Consider the following 23,723-nt stretch of genomic DNA (forward strand, 5'->3'; position numbering starts at 1 on the left):
AAAGTAGCTGGTTAATGGCTGTATTTTACGCATATACCAACCTATATATTGAGTCTCATCATATTACTATAGTAAGAAGTAGGAATTAAGTAGATATTGAAATTGATAAGATTAGTGATACTAAAGAATAGGGTAATCAATCTAGAGATTTGATAGATATAGGTGACGACGGTCTTGGTATAGGTAGATGTTTTGACAATAGAGATAACGATACTACTACGGGGCTACAATTACCGAGTATTTATACTCAGCTACGTATATTAGGGAGGAAGAGAATACGAAGGGAAGATGATATGTTTCAGTATACTTAGTATATAAATTATCTATCATTTCATATCTTATCAATCAAATCACTTAGTCTTATAAGTTAATTTATAAGCTTAGAATAAGGTTTCTGAATAGCTTTATGTATCGGTCCGACGGTAATTTGGATACCCTAAAAAACCAGAGAAAAAAATGTATTAATTACACACCTACAATAATTTAGTATGTTTGTATTGTTTGGGGCCCATTTGGTGGGTTGGGCTGAGTTGGGCTTTGGGCTTTGTGGGCTATTGAGAGGTCAAGTTGGGTTCACATCTCCGTTACACAATAAAGTGCTCGTCCCCACGGTCCCCGCAGGGGGCTGGGATTAGCCTAACACCTTAATTCCCCACGACTTTATTTCGAATCCCTGTGTATATTATTCGGTAAGTATTTTCTCTAGCCTGGATTTCAAAATATATATTGCTCTTTGACAGCCAGCAATCGACATTCACGCTTATCTATCCCATGATGTTATCTTTCCGGGGAAGCGAAAATGTCAAGGAGCTGGATATACCCTGGCGTTTTAGTCTAACCCAGACCTATGACCCAGAGGAGAACCCGACGGGTCTCATCTCATTTGGCATGGCGGAGAATGTGTCTATATCCCCCACGACCTGAAATGCAAAAGCTAACTTCCAACCAGAAACCAATGAGAGCAGAGATAGCCAAATTTATCAACGAAAAGGTGCATATTCGCCTTCATGCCAACATAGGTCCATTGGCCGAAAGAATCCCACCCTAACAACCTGACATAGGTCGTCTTTACACAAGATTCTATCAGCTACCGCTCAAGTGCACCAACAGCTGCAAGGTTACCAGCCGCTGCAGCGGTTCATTTAAACAATATCCTCAAACCACATACCCCAATTGATTTCGAGGATGTAATCGTTGCAGACTCTCCGACCTCTCTTGGAAGTATGCTAGGATACAGTCTCGCAGAATGCGGGGATGGGATCCTCGTCAGCAGACCTGTATACGGCCGCTTTGAGCTCGACTACGGCGTTGAGTCTAGAGTTGAAATGATCTATGCTGACACAGCTGCGGAAGAGGCATTCTCTCCTATTTCTGTTGAAAAGTATGAGTTAGCTTTGAAGGCTGCCAAGGAACGGGGTCAGATGATCCGATCTGTGCTGCTTGTCAATCCACATAACCCTGTTGGTGAGTTATGTATGCCGCTTCGTCCTTTGGATTGAACTAATTAGCTACGGACAGGCCGTTGCTACCCAGTTGAGACACTTAAGGCTATTGCCCGATTCTGCAACAGACATAAGCTCCACCTTATCAGTGACGAAGTCTACGCCTCCTGTGTGTTTGATTCAGGTGACCCCGACGCCGTTCCGTTTACTTCGATCCTCTCGCTGGATTTTACGGGATTGATAGATCCTGATCTGGTCCATGTGTTATATGGCTTCAGCAAGGTAGGCGTCGGACAATCTCAATAGAAGTACTGAACCTGATGTAATATCATTGTAGGATTTTGCTTCCGGAGGCCTTCACCTTGGGTTCTTAGTAACCCAAAACCAGCAGCTTCGTCAAGCCTGCAAAGCAATCCTGTGAGATCTCTATCTAGCGTCACGAAAAGCCAAACAACGTTTGCTGCAAAACTGACTCTATATAGGAGGCTCCACGGTGCTTCACAAGCAGCAGTGACAATTGGCACCACGATTCTAGAAGACCAAGCTTTTGTGTCAAGCTTCACAGCCAAAGCAAGACAAAGACTCGCTTCAGCCTACCGGATTACAACCTCGGTGCTCAACAAGGAGGGAATCAACTATGTCAAAGGCGGGTGAGTATACAAGCTCGGACGAAGACCTTAATCCAAATCTTCATCTAATCCGGTCATTAGAAATGCTGGCTTCTTCGTCTACATCGACTTATCACCTTACCTCCCCGCTGACGGTGCTCTCTCCCCGAGAAATCGGGAATTTGCTCTTGCACAGAGGCTTGTGGATGCTGGTGTCTTCTTGCATCCCGGGGAAGAGCATTCGAGGAATATTGGGTGGTTTCGGTTGGTTTTCTCACAGGAAGAAGATACATTGAAGGAAGGCCTTAACAGGTAAGTCCTTTGTTTATTACTCTCGTGCATTGGTATGGTCGGTTGACTGATGGGTTGTTTTGCGACGTGTATAGGTTATTGGGTGTTTTAAAGTCGAGTGTGTGAAGTATTTTCCGTGTCACCATCAAGACTTAAAGATTCGGGAAATGGCATAAAAAGGAAGGACAATGCAACCACTAACAGGCCAAGTCTTTTGATCCGGTGTGTCCGTGACCGACAGTGGAAGTCCTGCCACCTGTCATCAAAGGTTATACATAGAGAAGTCTGTTGCACAAAGTATGCTTTTTTTGCTCCCTAAATAGGTACCTAGCTGAGGACGAACACCCTGTGAAATGGCCATTGGGTCCTATTAAGAATTCAGTCCATTTATTTCGTGAGAATGCTTAGAGGTATAGGGAACAGAACTGGAATATTGAAAATGGTATATGCTATGTGTTTTATTTTGATTTTCGCAGAGGTCATCAAGCATGAATGCTTTTTTCGAAACTGGAAAATGGAATTGTATTTTTCAAAGAAATGTCGTTTATTCGACATTGACAAACTGGAATGTAGGGGTTCCAGGCACGGCATTCTCGCCGGACAGACCCTCACGCTTCTCACCAGTGCCAACAACCTCACCAGTCTTGCCACCCTCATCAACAGCAATGACCTCAATCTCCTTGAAACCGGAGGTGCGCTTCAGACCACCCACCATTTCGGACAGAACGGTGAGCTCATCGAAGGGAAGCTTGCGATCGAAGACAGTGGCGGGGGACTCGCCAGCGTTGACCAGACGGCGCTTCAGGTTCTGAACGAAGGGCATGGCCTTCTTCATCTCACCGAACTTGCCGACCTTTGCGTTGAGCTCCTTGTCGTTGAAGGAGAGGCTCAGCGAGTCGAAGGAATCGCGCACCAGGTCAATGTACTTCTCCTGCCAGTTGGGGTACTTCTTGGCAACGAAGATGGTAAGTTGCTTGGGCTTGCGGGGGTCGAAGGTAATGGCCTTGCCCTTGGAGAGTTTCTTGGTGAAGTTGGCCTCGGAGCCCATGATGTTGCTTGCGGTACTACGGACGTAGTTCTGAGCGGCGGTCAGCTCCGGAGAGGGCTCTGGCACGACAGGGAACTGGGCGTAGTGAATAGACTCGGACTAAATGGTGTTAGAATTAAGGTTGAGCATGAAGGGGAGAAGAAAGCCGACCTTCTTGAGAACCTCGAGCCAGATGTGCTCAGCCCAGTGAGGAGTTATGGGTGCGAGCATCAGAGCCTGCAGCTCAATGTAGCGCAGAATGGTGTCCCGGTGCATACCAACGCCAGCAGCAGTGGAAGCCTCACGGTAGCTGTCACGGGAGCTAGTGAAGTCATATAGACCAGATTTAAGAGCAAGCTTGAAGTTGGTGCTAGATAAAGAGTTAGTTATCGAGGTCAATGAAGTAGATAATAGATAAGAGTGCAAAGCAGTGGAATGCAAACTTACTCCTGGTAGTGCTTCTGGGTCTCGCGGACCAGGCTGTTAAGTTCGTTGTTGAAGAGCTTATCAGCGAAGGCATCAGCAGGGCCAGTGCGCAGAGTCTCGTCCTTAGCAACCTCCTCGATCCAATCCTTCAAGGTGTGGAGACGAAGGATGTTGCTGTTGGCAACAGACTCCTCGAAGTTGGCATCCTCAATGCTGTCACCAGCATCGGCAAATGCAATACGGGTAGCATCGGCGCCAAACTTGTCAACGGCATCCTTGAGAGTCAGGAAGTTACCGGTACTCTTACTCATCTTCTCACCGTTGAGGAGCAGGTGGCCATTAGCACGAACACCACGGGGCCAGTACTCCTTAGGGAAGAGAGCAATGTGGATGTAGAGGAAGAAGGTCAAGTGGTTCTGGATCAGGTCCTTGCCAGAGACACGGACATCCAGAGGGTACCAGTATTCGAATTCACGGCGCATTTTCTGCAGAGATTCCTTGTTGATTCCACTCTTGGTGACCAGTTCGTCGCTAATCTCCCGTCTTGTGAAAATGTAATCCCAAACCTCATCAGTCATCTGCTCGGCGGTCACCTTCAGGGGGCCGGTCGTCTTGCCGTACCGGTCGCCGTGAAGGAGGTGAGCAATGGTGTAGTAGGCCATATAGACGGTACTGTCACTCAGACTCTCAACCAGGAACTGCTTGTCCCATGGCAGCTGGGATCCGAGACCGTAGGTTCTGGCACATGCCCAGCGATTAAGCCAGGACAGGTTCTTCTCGAAACCGTTCCTGCATTCGGCGGAGTAGGTGTTGAGGTTGTTGACAACGTGGTTCAGAGTCTCCTGCTGCCACTCGGCGTCATTCTCACCGTAGTTCAGGAACCACTGGCCCAGGTAGGCAACAACACAGTCGTCACCACTACGGCTGACGACCTTGCCCATGGGGTCGGCGAAGGGGAAGGCATCGCCACTGTCGTAGAGGTCCTTGCGGACCTTGTCCTTAGCCTCACTGACAGCTTCGCCCTTGTACTTGCCAACTAGCAAAGTACCCTTGTAGAAACCCTCCGTGTAGGCCAAATCCTTGGCCTGGGCAAGCTGGGTGACGTCCTTGGGAGAGTTGATCTTCAGCTCCTTGACCAGAGCAGGGGCGGTCAAGTTGCCGTAAGTGGGAGTTTCAATGAGCGGGAAGATCTCCAGCTCAGCCCACTCCTTCTGGATGCCATAGTACTCAGCCTTCTTCGCCAGATCCACCAGGGTGGCGTAATCGTCAGGGCTGTCGGAGGGGACAGAGGTAACAACACCAGTACCCTTAGCTGCCGAAACACTCTCCATGGGCAGGATGCGAATACCTCCGGTGTGGAAAGACAAAGGTGCGTTGACCAGTGTTCCAACGAAGGCGGAACCCGGTACCTCAAGAACCTGGGGAAGCTCGTCTTGAGTCTTGGGGAACTTATCGCCGAAGAAATGGCCCTGGAAGGCCATGTTCCAAGCAGCACGCTTGGTCACGACAATGTACTCCTTCTCCTTCAGCTTGAAGAGACCGTAGTTGATCTTTGGGCCGACGAAGCAGCTAGTCTGGCCATACATGGTCTCGGGACGCAGGGTGGCGGGAACGAAGTATACCTTAGCGTCATCCTCGACCTTCCCTTTCACGAGCTCTGCCATTTTAGGCGACCACTCCTTAACCTGGAGCTTAATCGCAGAATATTCCTGAGGACCAATGCCCTCGCCCTCGGTGCGGTCGTGGTCCATGCAAGGTTGACCGTCCTTAGGCGAGTAGATGGTGTAACGGTTGCCATACATGATCTTGCCGAGCTCATGCAGGCGGTTCATCTGCCAGCGCACGAAAGCATCATAGTAGGGGTTAGCGTCGGTGGTGACGAATTGACGGCGCCAATCGACACGGGCACCCATGCTGTCAAGATCACGGATAGCAAGAGGAGGGAAGTGGTCGAGCCAGTGGGCAGCATCGGCAAATTTGTGAATTTCCTCCAGAGGAACGCCAATTGCCAGCATGATCTGGAACTGGTACTTCATCTTCACGGTCTTGGCAGCGGCCTTGCTCTTCTTGCCGGAGAACTTCTCGGCTGCCTCGGTCTTGACTTCTTGTGTGGGAGCTGCGAGGAGATCCTGGGCAGCCTCTGCCTCCTCATTGTATCCCTCGAAACCCTGGCCGAACTTCTTCACCTCGTTGGCGAGCTTATCGGCACAGGCCTTGATAGGCATACCGGTGCAGTGGAAGCCCAGAGGGAAAAGGGCACGCTTGCCCTCCATGCGGGCAAATCCAGCCATGAATTCCACCTTACTAGCAGTGAAGCTGTGTCCGGCGTGCAAAGTACCGTTCATGTAAGGGTAGGCCATAGTACCGAAGAACTTGGGGTACTTCTCACGGAGCTCGGCGGGGGTCATGGCGCCCTGGGGGGCTTCCTCGAAGGAGGGCGCATCGACTTCGAAAATCTTGTTGTCCTTCCATTGTGCTTGGTACTTCTTTTCGATTGCGATTAGAGTGTCTCGCTTTTCGGTCTGGAATGGGAAATGTCAGTTAGTAAATTAAAATCGGCCATGGTGGGGGAGGGGCATATCAACATTTTCCAGTTTGAGGGTGTTCTTTGAGCTGTTGCTCGGATCGAGCTCAGCTGCGGATGCAACTGCGGCGGCCATTTTTTCTGATTGTCAGAATTGGCCTATAATTCCCTTGAAGAGCGGAGGGGAACAAAAGAAGCGCGGGGCGATGATATAAAATCTGTTTGTTCAGTTTGTGAGTCAAGGTATTGCGAACGTATTGTATTTTACGGGGGAAAACTCCACACCGCAGATGTCCTTTAGAATGTGGTAAAGATGGATTGGTGTGTAGAGATGAGAAGTAAGAGAACTTGACTAGAGATATATACCTACATATTTATATGTAAGGTGAGTTATAAGATGAGTTTTCAGTCCTTATCTGTCTCTAGAGTGGGATTTAACTAAACGTGTTCTATGTGACCTGATCAATACCATCTATAGATTGTGTCGCACGTGACTATCACGGAGCAACTTCTTCGCCGACAAGCGCATCTACGATAAATTTCCCCGATCAACAAACCCGCAATTCCGGTCATATACTACTTATTTTTGAGCAAGAATCTTGCCAATTAACCTTGCACTCTCGACTTATCCATATATTCTCACATCTTATCGCATAAGGGCCAGTCCCTGTGCGGAACAGCCTTTCATCATGGTCAACTTGTTCAAGCGGCTTCGCAAGCTGCAAACTGTATGTATAGCTTCTATGAGCTCTCCCTCTCGGGGCTCTCCAAAGTAACGCGGAATTGATGGACTAACGTATAATGTTCTCGTCAACAGAGAGTAAGCCGAAACCCCGTCCGTTGAGATCTCCGATCCTGCAAACGAGGCCGAACTCGCGTTGTCTCCCACGGTCTAGATGACATGCAATCAATCCAATCAATCCAACCAACTGACTCGTTCTTCATTGTTCCAGATGCTCCAGACCAAAATTGGCACAGGTGCAGCCATCTTCCCCAACCTCGCCTCCGCATCAAAAGAATTCCCAGCCGTTACCCGACTCCACCTCACATATGCACGCAAGATCGACCAGGGCCACGGAGGCGCGCGGCATTTCTGGCGTAACTGCCTTCCACGACTGAAATATCACAACCCCGGCGTGCCGATGACTGTGACACAAACCTCCGACCAGCAAGGACCCGCAGCATTGACAATTTACTTCGCCGAACGGGTCGGCAGCGCCGCAACAGCCCTCGCAAACGAAAAGAAGGTCACCGATAAGCTTGCCCCGGCCCCCGAGGCCAACGAGCAATCAGCCGTTCTTGATATCAAGAACCGCACGTACCAGCAGATCTGGGATCGTGTGCAGGCCATGACGAACGCGAAGGTGGTCCCCGCCAATAGCGAGGATATCGCGCTGTCACAGAAGTTGGCGGAGATCAAGAAGAAGTCTGGTCCGGATCGTCAGCGTGTGCAGGCTATCCGGCAGGCCAAGAAGGACCAGGAGCGTATGCTCGCTGAGGCTAGAGGCCAGGTGGATAAGCAGGTGTAAGATAGTGCAGTTTTGTTCTAGTGTTGTCTTTTGGATTTGATTGATCCATCCAACTGGTTTCTTCGTCTTGAGAAATCGGCTGTCTGTAGCATAGCATCTTTTTTCCCTTACGACTGTGTACTATTTCTTGGGAATATTTTTTTAATGCGCATGTTGCATTCTCTTGTTATTCAGATTTTGTTCACGCTCAAATAGATGGAGGCGCATAGGTATCAAAAAGCAATAGCAATAAATTGTAAATTCAACATCACTTGATAATATCAACGCCGGAGTATGCTAGTTTTGGAAACGGCTTAAAACAGATTGGAGAAAGAGATTACCCCAGGTGTAGCCGGTAAAATGTCCGAACAACGACTGGAAGAAGAGGGTGCATTTGCGAGAAGTGCTACATGACCTTGAACATTGTTAGCAAGAAAAGTCACATAGAGACTAGATTAAAGACATACCTCAGCGATTGACTGTCGCTCAATGATCGATTTCTGTCTCTCGTTGCGCGAGACCCGGTAGTAATAGTCACTGAAATCACCACATTTCATGTGGCGCAGGAATTCTTCATCGTGCGTGATGACAATCAACTGGAAATTGGCCTGCTGCTGACGAGTGCGGATAATGTCATGCAGCGACTCCGCCAGAGAGCGAATATTGTCTCGGTCTAGGTTCGTAGTGGGCTCATCAAGAGCAATGAGACCGCAGTTGACACCGAAACATTCCGCAAGGGCAAGACGAATGATGATACTAGCCAGAACTTTTTGGCCTGCACTGCAGCGGCCGCGCATATCCATCTCGGCGCCTGACTTGACCATACAGACGCGGTAGTTGTACGATCGATTGCCCTTGGCATTCTCGTTGTCGGACCGGATGAGGATAGTATCAACGTCTGTTCCGCGATATGTCTTCTGCCACAGTTCGCCAGCGATGGCGTTGATTTCTGCCATCTTCAGACCGTGGTATTGCATAATTGCTTTGTCAAGAGCGCCACCGTATCGAGCCAGATCTTCGACGGCGGCTTTGGTGGTCTCGACCTTGATGTGGGATTCCTTGTATTTCGAAGATGCATCCTTATAATCTGTGTTCCAGTCCGCCAGCAGCTGCATCAACTGGTCGTCCTTGGACTTCATTTCGCCCATCTTGCTGGCCTGTTTGGCAGCAAGGGCATTGTGTTCACGAGTCCAGCGTTCTGACTCTTGCTTGAAACGGCCTCGGTCCACTTCGGCATTTTGCGCTTCTAATTGCTCAACTTCTTCAACAACTGTGTTAAGAGATCGAGTGGCTTGGCGATATGTCAAGTTATCGGAGTATTGCCGCTTTGTGTTTTCACTGTCCTTAAGTTGGGTCGAGATTTTGTTGATCTCCTTTGTGATATCGCTTTGATCAGCTTCGAGTTTGCCAATTTCAGCTTCAATTTCTTGAAGCTCCTGCTTGCTTCGTTCAAGTTGGCCCGGACCTCCCCGTTGATTGTACGAGTTGATATCGTCATTGGCAAGGTCAAGCTGATGGATGTTCTCAGATAAGCGATTGATCTCGTGCTGCAGATCTCGTTCACGCTCGTCGGCTCGCTGGCTGATATCATCATAACGAGCTTGGGCTTGAAGCAATTCCGGCGTGAGACTTTCGATATCTTGATCTGCCTTCTCAATTGCGTCCCGCTGCTGATTATTGAGTTTCTTGAATTCCTCCATCCGGACGGTCAGGTCCGCTTTCTTTTCCAGCTGGAATTTGGCATTGTCAAGGTTGCTCTTCACATCTCTGAACTCAAGCTCGAGCTTGTTGATCTCTGACCGCGTCTTGTCTTTCTCATTTGTCACTTTTGTAAGAGTCTTTTTCAACTCCCGCGACTTTTCATTGATGGATGCGATTTCCTCCTGGATATCTTCCAGGGTACGAGTAGTTGAAGCATCTTGCTGTTTTGCAGAAAGCTCCTGGATCTGTGATTTGATCGCCTTGATCTCAACATCGTAACGCGCGATAGTGCTCACTGTCTTAGCAAGCCCCTCGACATCACGCTTGCTTTCTGTCTTCTCGCTGACTTTTCCGTCCTGGGTTTCCAGCTTCTCCAGAAGCTGGTCACGCTGGGATTCGGATTCTTGCTCTTCTTGTTCAAGCTCGGGGATGACAGTCTCTGACAAACGGACCCAAGTGTCGTAGGATGCACTAGCGGCGCGCGCAGTTTCGAGGTCCTCTTCAAGGCCCTTAAGGGTCTCGTCTTCGGCATCAAGGCCAGCCTTCTTGACTAGGGCGTCCAGCTTCTTTGTGAAGGTCTGGAGTTCCGCCTCATTTTTGAACGATCTTTGACATGTTCGGCAAAGCTTGGTGCGCTTGGCAGCATCAAGACATTTAGTGAGATACTCTCCCATTCCGGCATATTGATCAGCATCTTTGCGAGCGAGATCGTACTGTCCCTGGCGCTCCTTCACAATTTCAGGGTATTCGGAAGGCTCTGCGTCGACTGCTTCATGAATTTCCTTCACGCACTCATCAAGTTCCTTTTGCCGTTGCTTGAGGTTTTTCTTGGCTGTCTTGAGCTTGAACTCTACGTGCTCCAATTCTCGGCTCACGCTGTCGCGCTCTCGCTCGGCATCAGCCACCTGCTTTGATTCACTATCGAGAGCTTGCTGGAAGCCTCGCTCCAGTGTCTCAGGCTTCCAGTCTGGACCAATAACCTTCTCAATGCGATCACCATGAGCTCCTTTCATCGTTTGTAGACTGCGTTCACGATCCTTCGATTCTTTCTTGAGGTGGTCCAGGCGAGCCAACTCCCCGGTCTTCTTGGTTGAATCAATGAGCTCGGTGTTCAATCTCGAGCTTTCATCCTCAAGACGACGGATTTCCGCATTAGTATCCTGAATATCTTGATCCCAGGAAGCAATTTTGGCTCGCTCTTTCGCGTGCTCAAGGGTTGACGTGATATCCTCGACCTTTGACTCAAGCGCAGCCTGGAAGCCCTCATCAACGTCGATTTCATTGAGCTTTTTTTGATAACTTGTTGCCTCCTTGTCATTTGCAGCAATCTGTCGTTTTGCCGCGTTCTTGGTTTCCTGGAGTGCGGATTTGGTTTGCCCAATCTCATTCAATGTTTGTTGAACCTCACGGAGCTCTTTCTGCGCTTCACGCTTCACACGGTCCAGAGACTGGTTCTGGTCTCTTAAAAGGCGTTTGATCTTCTGCATGAAGGTGTCAATTTCAGACTGGTCCATCATCTCGCCAAGGCCACGGATGCTGTTGGCGCGAGCAATCTCATTGATCATGTTCTGACGCCTTTGAGACTGGCGCTCGAAATTGGCCCTGTCATTCGCAAACTTTCCATTCTCGGCTTGTTTCAGGCCAAGACGGTGACGAGTCTGCTCGATCCGTTCCTTAATTTCCATATAGCTTTCCTTTTGCGATTCTTCTTGTTGCTGGTATTGGATCTGCTTTGTTTCGAATTGCTCCAGGGTAGATTCAAGCCATTCATCGGAGTCATCAAGCTCAACCAAATGTCTCTTAAGGTTGTCAATGGTGGTTTGGATACTTTTAGCTTCGATGCGCTTGCCCTCAAGAGCACCGAGGACCTGGGCATAACTTTCTGATTGCGTCCAAGCCTTATCAGCAAGCTCCGCGACGCGCCGCATCTCTTGCGACATCCGCTGGGTCTCTTCGCGCAAGGCCTCGATTTCATCTTGAAGCTTGACAGATCTTTTTTCAGCACGGTCTGCTTTATCTTTGTCTTCTTTTGCATGCTGTTCCATGATCTTAAACTTGCCAAGTTCCTCGTTCTGCTTCTTTCGCAGTGCTTTGATGTTGTCAATGGCCTTGGTGTACTTCATAGCCTCGAATATTTCGTCAAATCTCTTTTTCAGCACAGATGGCTCACTCATTGGCCACAAACTTTCGTCTTGGTGACAGAAAATGACCGAATCCAGCACGGCCTTTGACACGCCCAGATACTGCGGCATTATTTGGTCCAGCTCGGCCACTCGCGATGAGATAGCCGTACGTTCGCCATTTTTGACCATAAGCAGCTGGCCTTCTAGGGTCTTTTGCTGTCGTGTAGTTTTCTTGACCGTAAGCTGTAGACTGCGTGTGGCAACCATTTTCGCCCCGGAAGTGGCCATGAATGACAGCTTCACCTGGGCCAGTACCTCTTTCTCGCCGCATAGTTTCGGGTCGTGGATAAAAGCACCGCCTTTGCTGTTCGGAGGGAGATCGCCCGTTGTGGCATATTTGAGACACTCGATGATGGTCTAGATCCGCGTCAGTTCCCCGCTGGTCGCAATTCCTATTCGCCCATTTCGCCATTTCGTACCGTCTTTCCTGAGCCATTGTATCCGACAATCAATGTGAGGGGTGTATGGAACTGGATTGTTTCGCTGCGCGTATTATCGAAAGAGCGGACTCTAGAACAAGCGCGGTTTGATCAGCATGAGTGTAATTAGTCTCCGCGGTGGTTGCACGCAGATTAAAAACTTTGAGAGACGTACCCCAGGATAGAGAGCTTATCGATCTTCGCTATAGTATGTTAGACGACCGTTGGATCCTTCTTTTTTTTTCTCTTTCTCGCCGAGGTATAGAGCTGTTGCACTTACACCTAAAACCCAGTTAGCATCGCGACACGAGGCGAGGAATGATCAACACGTACATTTTGAATAAAAGGGCTTGGAGGGCGTTTGAGCCCGTTGGCCGTTAGTTTTATCGAATTCAATCGAATACAAGCTGAAACAGAATGAACTGAGAAATGAAAGTGCTCGATCGCCGTTGATTATGATCGATCACATAGTCCCGCGTCAAGGCGACACGAAATCACGTGAATTGTATCACAGTGCAAAAGGCCCACAGGGATCGGCGGTATTTTGTCAAGCAGCAATGGCCGGCTCTTATTTCCCCAGTCATCTCTTTTCAGGGAGATCCAGACTCTCAGTGAAACGATGTGTATATTCTGAGAGGCACATTGTCCAACCCTCTTTTGACCGAATTTACCGAATTTACCGGCTCGAATTTGGAGAATGAACCATTCCATTCGCAACGCCCACTCTACTATATCCGTCCCCTCGTGCGGCCATTGTTTTTTTAGAGACATCTCCTAGCTTTTTATGAGAAACGTCGGATTCAGCAGCGCTCAAACATATCAAGCGTGTATATATCCCTCGTTTTAATTTCTCTATACTGCACTCGATATGGCTCTGAGTCGCTCACAACCCTATGAGGGTATACCTCTACCCACCTCCCAGATACGATCGGGCCCCAATGAGAGGCATCCGGGGTACGCAATAGAGCAACAGCAAGTTCATGGATCCTACGGCGGGCACTACGGGGTGCAAGGTACTCAACACGGGGGATATCAGGGTGTACAACACGATGTGGGCTGGACAGAGCGAGTTCTCGATGAACTAAAAGATATGCTGCTTCTCCTCACACCCGAAGGCCGAATCACCTACGCCTCACCGTCTTGCAAGAATATCACCGGCCGTGTCGCCAAACAACTTGAGGGAAGTCTCCTGGCACAGTACATTCATGAGGACGACCAGCCAATCTTCCAGAGAGATTTGGACGATTCGGTCGCCGCGAACCAATCGTTCCGCACCCATTTACGATTTCATAAGTCCAACAGCACTTACTGTCTCATGGAGACCTATGGTCACCCACATCTTGCAAACCAGGATGCGCGTCAGGCAGAGAGAACCACGCCCGCCAACGAGCGCTGCACCGGCTTTTTCCTTGTATGCCGACCATATCCCAACAAGGCCTCGCAACTCCTTGACTCTTTTTTGGAACACAAGATTGAGAACGCACGTCTGATTCAACAGATTGCCAAATTGAAGCAAGAAGAAGAAGACGAGGCGACCGCGACTCGGGTGGCCTATTCTAGGAGCGACCAGGAGCTTCGTGCCCCCGTGACCGAGAACCAGAACCAACAACCCTCTCGTTCAGGGGAAATATCTAGTGATCCTGATACTACGGACACCGTGGGGCCGAACTCGGATGAATCCGACACGGGCCAATCGTCGGGATATTATCCAGAACCTAATACCAGTGAACGTTACTCACACATCGATGGCATCGAAGTCATGACCGGCCTGAACTATGCAGAGGGCGAGAGATCACAAGGCCTCAGCACAGGTGTCAGCCTTGGCCGTCTTGTACATTGCGATATCGACATCACCACTACTGCTGACCAAGAGCGCAATGCTCAGGAAGGTGACCGCCGTAAAAGGCTCAAAGCCCAGCATGTCTGTAGCGACTGCGGAACGGCAGACTCGCCAGAATGGAGAAAGGGGCCTAACGGGCCTAAGACCTTGTGCAATGCTTGTGGCTGTAAGTTTTATCCACCGCCTCTTATAATCCCCTGCTAAGCTGCTTGTAACCTATCTACTCTTGGCGCAGAATAAGCTAACCCAGTTCCCTTTTTTTTTAATATAGTGCGCTGGTCTAAGAAGGAGAAGAAGCGCCAAGAATCGGCCTAATTTTCAGTTCGCGGTTTATTTGCTTTTCTCGGGCTAGTAACCTTCCAAGGTCTTCTCTCCATCGTCTTGCATGTTCACGTCAAGATACCCCCTCAATTTTTCGGGCGCTTTGCTAGTCAAGCGTCTTGTTCATTTTGCTGGATTTCCAATGATGTTCAGATGAGCCCCATGCTTGCTATCGCATGGGTGATGATGTTATGTCCTGTGAGATCGATCTCTTTTAATTCAATGTTTATAGCTGGCTGTGATCTATATCACCAACATTGTGTACTAAGCACTACGGAATGTATATTTTTCCTTGGTAACTCAACATTTGATTATGAGAAATTAAATGGTTTTCGATAGAGTCGGAGCAAATCAAAAGTACAACGCCGAAGATGATGACAGTACGGAGTATATACTGAGGGATTGTGGTCTTTTATCCAATAAAAGGCAAGCCCACGGACAGGGCGAACGGAATGGAACGAACCCGTCTAAACGCCATCCTTGCCCCGTTAAATAATGAAGGTGATATATGGGCAATAACAAGTGGTATCACAAAAGCAATTTCTCACGAACAACAATTCAACACTTGAGTCCATTCAGGCTTTAGCAGCCTTCTTTGGCGGCGGCGGGAAGTACATCGGTGACCCTGTCGAGCTTTCCGGGCTGACTTCATGCGACTGCGGCGACGGGTATTGGGGCTGGGTCGCCCGGGAGTTGTCCCGTAACGGGAGGTCCGAGGCAGTACTGCCATTACCAAGTCGGTTGAAGGCCAGTGTGCGAGGTGCGAATGGTGAGATATTTCCCCCAACAGCCATGGGTGGAACCCCGGGGGTGCGGGGGACCATGCCTGGTCCTTGAGGCATCGAGCCGGGTGTCATGGGAATCATACTGGGAGACTTGATGATCTCTTCTTCGAACTCCTTCTCGATGCGACGCTCCTCCCTCTGCTCTAGGATCGCTTCCCGTTCTTCAGGGGTGATGAAACAGGAGTGGACATTGAAGCCGAGGATAACTACATAGTAGATACTGAGGTGAATGTTAGTTAACTATTTCCTCGCGGAATGAGGGAGTAAAGGAATATTAGGGAGAAGGGTAAACTAACATCATGACGACGGTCACAGCGAACAGCGCTTTGGCTTGCATGCAGTATCCAACGTTGGACTTTTTGAAGGCGACACTGCAACTCTTCGCAATGTACCACGGAGCTCCTGACTGGGGATGTTTAGGGTCTGACATGTCAGACCCAGCCTGGTACACGGCTGACACAATATAGAGAATGATCAGGGACAAGTGAACAACGACCGCAACAGGGGGATAAAATAGGTTCATCCAGTGGGTAGGCAATTTTGTGATGAGGAAGAAAGTGCTCAAAACAGCGAGGACAAGGTTGTAGTTGGTCATACTGTTCCCAAGTCAGCGGCCAGCTCTTAAATATTTGAGTATAGTGGGTAACATACAAGCTGGACCAAACCATGGGGGTCTTGAACGGTTTGTAGTTTGCAGCTGCATACAGTACCTCGTTCGGAGCACTGTTGAATCCATTGTCTGCTCCATCTTGCCATAACAATGTCCGGTATAGATTGTGGGAAGCGATACCCGTCAATGTCAGCATTACGATGGTGAGCGGAAACTCCCCAGCCATCAACCAAAGGACGAGCTTGTGGTTCCTATGCTTCTTTGGAAACATGAACTGCATTTTGGCGGTGGTTTCGGAAGATTCGCAATAAAAATCGACGCTATTTTCCCCAAGCTGACCGTTCGACCGAAGCACTTATGGAAAAATTAAAGCTGTGTACAGTGCGATTTAACCAGACCGGCTGGCTAAGACATACAGTCTGTCGCGCGTAAAGGGCCAAATACTTCAGTGTGGTAGAGAAGATCAAAAAAAGTAGAACACGAGTCTGGGCGACCCGGAGGACGAGCGTTAGATATGAGCTCGAGACCAACGAGTGGCCGAAGGCACAAGCCATCGCATGCAGGAGGGGGCACGAATCAGCATGGGAAGACGATGCAAAGGGATTGATGTGTGTCTGGGAGGTGCATCTGGCCAATGCTTGATGGCGGCAAAGCGCCAGCGCAAGTAGCAACCCGGGGTCATCACACCAATGAGACGACGGGAATCAAAGGAAGGCCGCCGGTCGTCACACGCTAGACGGTGTGATAGGATGGCTGATCTGCATGGAGCCCTCATCACATAATTCCCCTCAACAGGATCAGCAAAACATTGGCAATCCGAGGGAACTTGCAGCTTTTACTGCGTAGCGCCTGGCGAAACGCTGGTGTGGGGGGTGACATGAGTCGCATCTGTGACTATGCAATGGACTGTACATATACCCATGTTAGCCCCGGAGTCAGGAAAATGGGAACAAAGAGGATGGTCTCGCGTTTGTGATAGCTATATGTTGTAACCATCACTAATTCCTAGGTTTTCGAATTCTAAACATTGAAGTCATTGAGTGATGAATTGTTGTAGAAAGCAAGTCATGTGGTCGGCACGTCCCAAACTGCGACTGACTTGGACTCATATTCAAAGACTACAATCCATCTTTTAAACTGGGAATTTATCAACTAAATCCACCCAATTACACCCTTGTAACTTAATCAATACTTGATACATCTTGATGAAGTCATTCCAATCCTTGCGTCCGCTTGCTCTTCGCTCAACCATTCCACTCCGCATCATCCGGCCTAGTCAACTTGGATTGCGCACCATCTCAAGAACCACGGGCGAAATGACTTCTCAAAGAGACGACTCAATTCCGCATGAGCTGCGTACAGCTGCAGAGCCCCGGCAGAATAGACTACATCCAGTGCGACTATCTCACATCGAACAGATCAATCCCTCTGTTCGGCTGCTACAGTTCGCTCTGCCTCCCCAGGAGAATAATGTATGGTTTTATTTCTCTTTTCTCGCCTGTTACCTCTTTATATATATATGTCCCTATCTCCCATATCTTGTAAATCAAGCCCGGCTGTCACACCCAGGGCTGGTTGTTCTCCCCGCGCCGTTGGATATATATGCCCCGCACAGCTATAGTCCTAATCACATCTACGCATCTACTATCACACACACTCACTCGAAAGACGGTACTGACACATTTTACAGGATAACAATCAACAGCCATTCAGCTTCCTCCCGGGCCAATGGCTTGATGTCCATATTCCCTCCATCGCCCAAGCGGGTGGGTTCACTATCACCTCCACCCCGGCAGATACGCAAGTACTACCATCGCCAGAGGCTTCTATAGACTCATTAGCTAGCGAGGCACTAGAACCATCTTCAGGATCTCAAGGGCGGCCACCATATGTGGAACTGGCTGTACAAGACTCGCCAGGTAACCCATCCGCCGCATGGCTATGGAGACCGAAAGAAGAGATCCTAGGCAAGGAGCTGAACATCCGAGTTGGCGGAAGCTTTGTCTGGCCTCCCACTGGAGTCGATGTTAATGATGTTAAGAATGTGGTCTTCGTTGCGGGTGGTGTTGGCATCAAGTAAGTGATACTCCCCGAACATCCTATCCGTTATCTCCGGGTTATACAAACGTGCACTAGCACAAACCAAGGCCTCACTCGTTTCAATCCCCCATGAGGAAAGTCTAACACATCCCCAGCCCTCTGATATCCATGCTCTCTCACCTAAACAACAACGAACCCCTCACCCCCAACCCAACAGCCATCCACGTCCTATACTCCAGCCGCCTACCACAAGATCGGGAAACAGCATCGGCAGACGCAGTATTAGACCAGATTCTGTTTCTCCCGCGTCTGCGCCAGATAGTCCAATCTCAAGAAAGTTCGCATCGGCTCCGTATCTCGCTGGACCTTTTCCTTACGGACTTGGCCTCATCGCCTGATCTGCTCTCATCTGGGTCTCCTTCCGATCTCAAGATTCACCGAGAAAGGATATCCGATCGTGATCTGAGCTCTGCGGCTCTCGGTACACATGGTGAGTTGAACTCTCGGGGTACAGTATGCTATGTGTGTGGACCGCCTGGTATGACCGATTCCATTGTGGAGAAGTTGGTTGAGATCCTAGGGGATGGCGGGGAACAGCGGGTTTTCTTTGAGAAATGGTGGTAATGATGGGATCAGATTGGTAGTGATGTAAGATATTCAGATGGGATTATTATAGCGTGTTTGTCGATGAATGAATAGTCAACGTTACAGCCCAGACGTACGATAACTGGAGCAGGATAAGATTGGGAGAAATGGCTTCAATATTTTAGAAAAAGAGAAGACTCCCCACAGACGCCGACGTAATGCAGGCAAGGGGCAAAAAAATATATGTACAGGAAAATAAGAGAATGGCCGCCGACAAGAGCGGAAACAACAGCATGTGAAAGCAGAGGCAGTACAGACACGCTGACATCTCGATACATGATTGGGAAGAGGCAGGGAAAGGAGAATAAAGAGGGAGGAGTTAAGGCCGTTAGGATGCCTCATCGGGGCCTTTGACAGCACCGCCATCCACGATCATCATTTCGTCGATTTTGGCTTCGGTTTGACCCCATTCTAGACGCTTGTATGTTGATACACGACCTGGGCCTCTGTCGAAGTCGAAGAAACGAACTCGTCGGACGAAGTCATCGTAGCCACCGTATCCGCCCAGTCCGACACCGCCGCCGTAGCACATCCAGAGGGAGGGCTTCGAATTTTCGTCTTGATCGAGCATGCAATAGTCATTGACATGATCACTAGAGAACAGTTAGTTTTTGGGACGACACAAAGGAACCTTCAAAGGCATGAGACTTACTGTCCACAACTAACAAACAATACGCCCTCCTCTTCGAGAGCGTCCTTGAACCTAGAGTTGAACCCTGGCGCAGTGGGAGGTTCCATCCATGCACCCTTAAAGTACTTTCCTTGTGCGCGATATTCAGGGAGCGGAATGTGGATGAATGCCACGTTCATGTGGATATGGTTATATTCCTGGTGTTTCCTTCTCAGGCTTTGGGCGGTGTTCTTGAACCATCGCGTTTGGCTCGGCTTGATCCAATCGTAGCCGCGGAACTGACGCTCGTCAGGGGAGTAGGAATGTGTGTCAAGGAAATAGAGGGTTAAGGCAGAGTGTGTGCTTTTACCCCAATCGAGGACTTCGACAACGTAGTTTCCGACCCCGTCAATGTCTTCGGGGCCGGCGGCTGCAAGAGAGTAAGGGAGGTCTTCGTATATGGTCATGAGTTGTTCTCGGTTGAGGTCACCCTCGTCGTCGTGGTTTCCAAAGATGGCTGCGTAAGGAATCTTGCGATCAACCAAAAGCTTTACAGACTTGTACAGAGCACTTTGTGCATCTGGGGCGGTCTCTCCGTTGATCTGGTCACCAGAGAAAACCACCATGTCCGGCTTCTCTTCGTCGAGAAGTCGTTCAACGAATTCCAACGTTCGGGGATCGGCTTCACACTTCTGGCCAGCTACCGCTTCCGCAGGAACAGGGTCACGACAGTGGCCGAGACCGGTGCTCATGTGGAGATCTGCCAACTGCATCACTTTAAATTTCCCGTTCTCGTTGATTCGGGGAACGGGTTTCTTGGGTTTGGCCGGCGGGTGTCCTCTTCGAATACTAAGGCGAGTCTCCAATTCTTCCGTCCGACTATCCAGGAGAATTGGGGTATCTTTGACTTCCCAGTTGGGACGAGGATCAACAGCATCCGCTCCGTAAAGGACATCGATGTAGGTCACGGCGCTTTCGGAGTCGCTAGCATGGCGAGAGGACGAGCGCTTGAGCCAAATGCCCCCCGGTCGGGGTTCCCAGGCTTCGATCTCGGTCTTTCCCACAAATTCAGACGGGGGAGTGAGACGACTGATTTTCAAGTCGATGACCACCTTGTCATCAGAGCCCAATTCCTCCTCCTTTTTCCGCCTGAATTGAACGTAGGCACTCGAGGTCCAGCCCGAGCGCAGGTAGAGGTCCTTGTCGACGCGGTACCAGGTTTCGGGGTCTAGCTTGCAGCTCGAGAATGGATTGAGGGAGGAACATGTTGTGACGGTCACGTCTGTGATCACGTAGCCGGAATAATGCGACGGAAGATGGCCATGGATTGAAGAGGGAAGGACACTAAATCGATTGTCGAGAATGACGATGACGAGGAGAATGAATGTTGCGAATAAACCGAGCTGTACACTCGCTCGGACCTACACAAATTAGATGTTAGAAAAACGGCTTCACAGGGAGTAAAATAATGTCATACTAGCCGGCGAGCCATGATGAGATTGATATCACCCTGGCAAGGACTTGAAGACAAGCGAGATGCCCTGTCGCATGATGCCCACGAATTGCAGGGGTATAGGCCAAAGGAGAGGACCAAGATCGGTCAACTCTAGGATATAAAGGACAGATATAAATTGTTTGGAGGATTGAAGTTCGCAGTTCACCCTCGACGCTTGGACCCTGAAGGCGGTGACTCCTGAAGGGTTGGTCTAGCCTTCTCCCGATGTTTGGTGTTTGTGTTGGTGATTCATTGACTTGACTATTCTTACCATTTCACAGATATTCTCATTAACATTGTTTAAATTTACGTGGAATTTATGCCCATCGTCAATATTCATGTCTGTCTAGATGCAAGTCTATACCGGTCTACCTCCATTCTACAGGCCGAGCGAAGCCTTGGCAGCCACCTCACCAGCTGACACCTTGCCGTTCAAGATGTCTTTGGAAGTTGAGAGGATTGTGGACCAATTTTCGAAAGTCGTGTAGGGCATTCCCTTGCGCTGGCAGTAGGTCACCAGATCTGCAACAGCGTTAGCTCAGTGTCTCAGAATCCGGGTTCAAGGCAGTTCGGGCAGATGAATACCTTTGCCTTGCTTGGCGAACAGAAGATCAGTTTCAGCAGCCGCAGACAAATCAGAAACACCGTCTCCGGCGTATAGAAGAATCGGGCGCTCTCCGTCGGGCAATGCGGCATAAGGCTTGATCTCCAGGGACTTGTCATGCCCGAAGTGGCTGGTGATTGTTTGTCAGTGAGGCTGGGGAATGATGATCGGATTGACACTTGCTCACCTGCTATCACGGTACTCAATCTGCCAACCACCCTCGCTATTGATATCCTTGCCATCCCGGCTCGCAGGCTCGTTGGAAATGATGGTGAGGTGGCTGGCTGGCTTGTGACCGAGGAACTTCTCTAATAAGGCGCTGATAATGGGTCGCATGCCAGATGACAAAACGACAATGGGAACATTGTTATCCTTGGCCCAGTAGTAGAATTCCTCAAAGTACGGGTCCAGCTTCATGTTCTTTAACAGGATCTCGATGCACTCGTCGTATGGGGTCTTGATGCTTTCAAGCATCTCGCGGAAGGCATCCCTACAAGGAAGAAAGGTCCGTTAGGGATTGCTTGTGGAATCGACAGTGTCTTTAACACTCACCGGAAGCTCAGAGTCTCGTCAAGGACCCGGTTGCCCAATACAAGGCGCTTTTCCCGGCCGAAACCAAGGTTATCGATCTGAGTGGTGTTAGTGAAGACCTAAGAGATGGCAGTACTGCGACATACCATGAAGTCATTGCCTGCAATTCTAGTTAGCATTCAAGTACTGGCACTTTGTGGGGAAGCACCTACTGTCGTCGACTGTAATGGTCCCATCAAAGTCGGTGAAGAAGATGACCTGAGGCTTAGTCTCGATGTATGGGAGAGCGTTGGAACCCATGATCACTAGATATATAGCAATGAAAATGAATCCAAATGTATGTACAATCCAAAGAATGAAGAAAAGCAAGTGCCGAGATTAAAGATGTGCCCCTCGATTCGGTGACTGGGGGTGGGTCGGGGCGGTACCGCAGCCGGCTAGTCTCGATCCGCCAGATTTTCCCATTTCTGTTTATGCCAGGCCTATTGGATTACTTTATATTGCTCTAGATATGTCTCGTCTGCGCCAGGCCCTGCAGCGCGTCTTTGGCGTGAGTCCGCCACCAGGAACCTTGCGCTCCCGAACGATTGACACCAATTTTTCCATTATAAAAGGTAATTGTGTTGCAACGCCTCTTCCCAACATCGCGCTAACGAAATGTGCAGAGGGAGACCGAGTCATTTTACACGGCAAACAGCCCTCATTGTCAAAAGCATTGAAGCGAGGTGAAAAGCTCCAAACCCCTCGCGGGGCAGTGGAACATGACAGTATCATTGGGAAACGGGTCTGGGACACCGTACAGTCTCGCAAAGGTCAATAACACCCACTTTTCGGTATTTCCTGGGCATGTCACTAACATTTCCATTATCTACAGGCCTGAATCTTCGAGTCAGCCTCCCAACATTGGAAGAATACGTCGCCCTGACCCCTCGCTTGGTCACGCCGGTATGCGCATCACTCCTATGGATCAAACACGGAGATACATTGGACTCACGCTATCCCAGTAGATCTATCCACAGGATGCCAATTTGATTGCTTCCCTTCTCGACATTCATGTCAACCCTCCCGCCGCGGGCGAAATACAGCCCACCATGGAAATCCTCGAGTCCGGAACAGGCCATGGATCCTTGACACTACACCTGGCGCGTGCCATTCACGCAGCCAACACCACCCCTCCGCCTCGTCCGTCGCGATCCCAGATCAACTACCTAGAAGGACGTGTCATCAGGCCGAGTGAAAAGGACACGGAACCAACAGAAGAGAAACCCACTGAGCCAGTTGCGGATCCAGCACAGGAGGAATGGGATGCATGGCGAGCGCAGCGCAACGCCGTCATTCACACAGTCGACGTATCGCCGAAGTTCTCTGCGCTGGCCGAGAAAAACATCCGGGGATTCCGCCGTGGAATCTACGCAGGCAACACTGATTTCTATGTGGGCCCCGTCGAAAACTGGATTGCCCAGCAGATGCAGCTGCGGAAAAAGACTGGCCTGGCATCACTGACTGGGGGCAACCCTGTCGATCCGTTCCTTTCACACGTCATTCTGGACATGCCTTCCTCAAACTTGAGGATCCCGCATGTTACCCCGATGTTGAAGCGTGATGGCCTCCTGGTGGTGTTTATGCCTAGTATTACGCAGATTGGCGAGTGTCTGCAACTGATCCGGGACCAGCGACTGCCCCTTGTTCAGGAGAAGGTGATCGAGCTTGGCTCTGGAATCAGCGGTGGCCGCACATGGGATGTGCGTTTTGCGACTAAAAAGTCCGGCGCTGACCCCGCATCCTGGGCTACCCCTTCAGATGCTGAGATTTCCACTCCTGCCGAGGCTGACGAGCAGTCCAGCACTTCTGATACTGTTTCTGAGGTGTCCACCACAGATGAGCCTCCCAAGGAAGGAGAGTCTGTCTTGGTCTGCCGGCCCAAGGTCGGACTGCGTATCCAGGGCGGTGGCTTCGTGGCGGTCTGGCGGCGGATCGAAGACCGTTAAGTTCTCGGTCCAGCTGCCCCAAGCATATAAATCTTGTACTATATACCTGTATTCTATTGCATGTCTGATATAGACCGAACCCATTTGTACCATATAGAGAATTGCGAAAATAATATTAACGACAT

General features: G+C 49.7%; 10 protein-coding genes across 10 annotated transcripts; 5 read left to right on the forward strand and 5 right to left on the reverse strand.

The window, feature by feature from the left end:
* Window positions 1-771: 771 nt before the first annotated feature.
* N7537_007535 (pyridoxal phosphate-dependent aminotransferase) lies at window positions 772-2,366 on the forward strand (the record flags this gene model as incomplete). The annotated part of the gene is made up of 7 exons (XM_056898590.1): window positions 772-900; window positions 950-991; window positions 1,062-1,464; window positions 1,519-1,724; window positions 1,780-1,859; window positions 1,925-2,092; window positions 2,153-2,366. 7 exons carry the CDS (start codon window positions 772-774, stop codon window positions 2,364-2,366), a joined length of 1,242 nt encoding a protein of 413 aa, XP_056750666.1.
* A 519-nt stretch (window positions 2,367-2,885) lies between these two features.
* On the reverse strand, window positions 2,886-6,454 carry N7537_007536 (leucine--tRNA ligase CDC60; the record flags this gene model as incomplete). The annotated part of the gene is made up of 4 exons (XM_056898591.1): window positions 2,886-3,488; window positions 3,540-3,738; window positions 3,816-6,316; window positions 6,380-6,454. 4 exons carry the CDS (start codon window positions 6,452-6,454, stop codon window positions 2,886-2,888), a joined length of 3,378 nt encoding a protein of 1,125 aa, XP_056750667.1.
* Window positions 6,455-7,007: 553 nt separating this feature from the next.
* N7537_007537 (mitochondrial 54S ribosomal protein mL61) lies at window positions 7,008-7,847 on the forward strand (the record flags this gene model as incomplete). Its single annotated transcript, XM_056898592.1, has 2 exons — window positions 7,008-7,046; window positions 7,272-7,847. 2 exons carry the CDS (start codon window positions 7,008-7,010, stop codon window positions 7,845-7,847), a joined length of 615 nt encoding a protein of 204 aa, XP_056750668.1.
* A 385-nt stretch (window positions 7,848-8,232) lies between these two features.
* Window positions 8,233-12,464, reverse strand: N7537_007538 (MRX complex DNA-binding subunit; the record flags this gene model as incomplete). Its single annotated transcript, XM_056898593.1, has 6 exons — window positions 8,233-8,241; window positions 8,294-12,067; window positions 12,130-12,220; window positions 12,305-12,332; window positions 12,410-12,411; window positions 12,457-12,464. The coding sequence occupies 6 exons, from the start codon at window positions 12,462-12,464 to the stop codon at window positions 8,233-8,235; spliced, it is 3,912 nt and encodes a 1,303-aa protein (XP_056750669.1).
* A 533-nt stretch (window positions 12,465-12,997) lies between these two features.
* On the forward strand, window positions 12,998-14,314 carry N7537_007539 (GATA transcription factor LreB; the record flags this gene model as incomplete). The annotated part of the gene is made up of 2 exons (XM_056898594.1): window positions 12,998-14,135; window positions 14,241-14,314. 2 exons carry the CDS (start codon window positions 12,998-13,000, stop codon window positions 14,282-14,284), a joined length of 1,182 nt encoding a protein of 393 aa, XP_056750670.1. The 3' UTR covers window positions 14,285-14,314.
* Window positions 14,315-14,865: 551 nt separating this feature from the next.
* Window positions 14,866-16,055, reverse strand: N7537_007540 (uncharacterized protein; the record flags this gene model as incomplete). Its single annotated transcript, XM_056898595.1, has 3 exons — window positions 15,727-16,055; window positions 15,372-15,671; window positions 14,866-15,295 (listed from the first exon to the last, which is right to left on the reverse strand). Exons 1-3 carry the CDS (start codon window positions 15,963-15,965, stop codon window positions 14,866-14,868), a joined length of 969 nt encoding a protein of 322 aa, XP_056750671.1. The 5' UTR covers window positions 15,966-16,055.
* An 835-nt stretch (window positions 16,056-16,890) lies between these two features.
* Window positions 16,891-18,349, forward strand: N7537_007541 (FAD-dependent oxidoreductase; the record flags this gene model as incomplete). The annotated part of the gene is made up of 3 exons (XM_056898596.1): window positions 16,891-17,157; window positions 17,376-17,761; window positions 17,881-18,349. 3 exons carry the CDS (start codon window positions 16,891-16,893, stop codon window positions 18,347-18,349), a joined length of 1,122 nt encoding a protein of 373 aa, XP_056750672.1.
* Window positions 18,350-18,698: 349 nt separating this feature from the next.
* On the reverse strand, window positions 18,699-20,472 carry N7537_007542 (metallophosphoesterase family protein; the record flags this gene model as incomplete). Its single annotated transcript, XM_056898597.1, has 3 exons — window positions 18,699-18,963; window positions 19,023-20,401; window positions 20,458-20,472. 3 exons carry the CDS (start codon window positions 20,470-20,472, stop codon window positions 18,699-18,701), a joined length of 1,659 nt encoding a protein of 552 aa, XP_056750673.1.
* Window positions 20,473-20,854: 382 nt separating this feature from the next.
* Window positions 20,855-21,910, reverse strand: N7537_007543 (putative Phosphoserine phosphatase; the record flags this gene model as incomplete). The annotated part of the gene is made up of 6 exons (XM_056898598.1): window positions 20,855-20,997; window positions 21,061-21,209; window positions 21,267-21,569; window positions 21,632-21,708; window positions 21,757-21,770; window positions 21,823-21,910. The coding sequence occupies 6 exons, from the start codon at window positions 21,908-21,910 to the stop codon at window positions 20,855-20,857; spliced, it is 774 nt and encodes a 257-aa protein (XP_056750674.1).
* Window positions 21,911-22,121: 211 nt separating this feature from the next.
* On the forward strand, window positions 22,122-23,598 carry N7537_007544 (tRNA (adenine-N(1)-)-methyltransferase; the record flags this gene model as incomplete). The annotated part of the gene is made up of 4 exons (XM_056898599.1): window positions 22,122-22,224; window positions 22,276-22,422; window positions 22,485-22,555; window positions 22,618-23,598. The coding sequence occupies 4 exons, from the start codon at window positions 22,122-22,124 to the stop codon at window positions 23,596-23,598; spliced, it is 1,302 nt and encodes a 433-aa protein (XP_056750675.1).
* Between the last annotated feature and the right edge of the window lie 125 nt (window positions 23,599-23,723).

This window comes from Penicillium hordei, assembly GCF_028827395.1.
Source record: "Penicillium hordei strain IBT 12815 chromosome Unknown utg000004l_segment0_segment0, whole genome shotgun sequence".
NCBI lineage: Eukaryota > Fungi > Ascomycota > Eurotiomycetes > Eurotiales > Aspergillaceae > Penicillium > Penicillium hordei.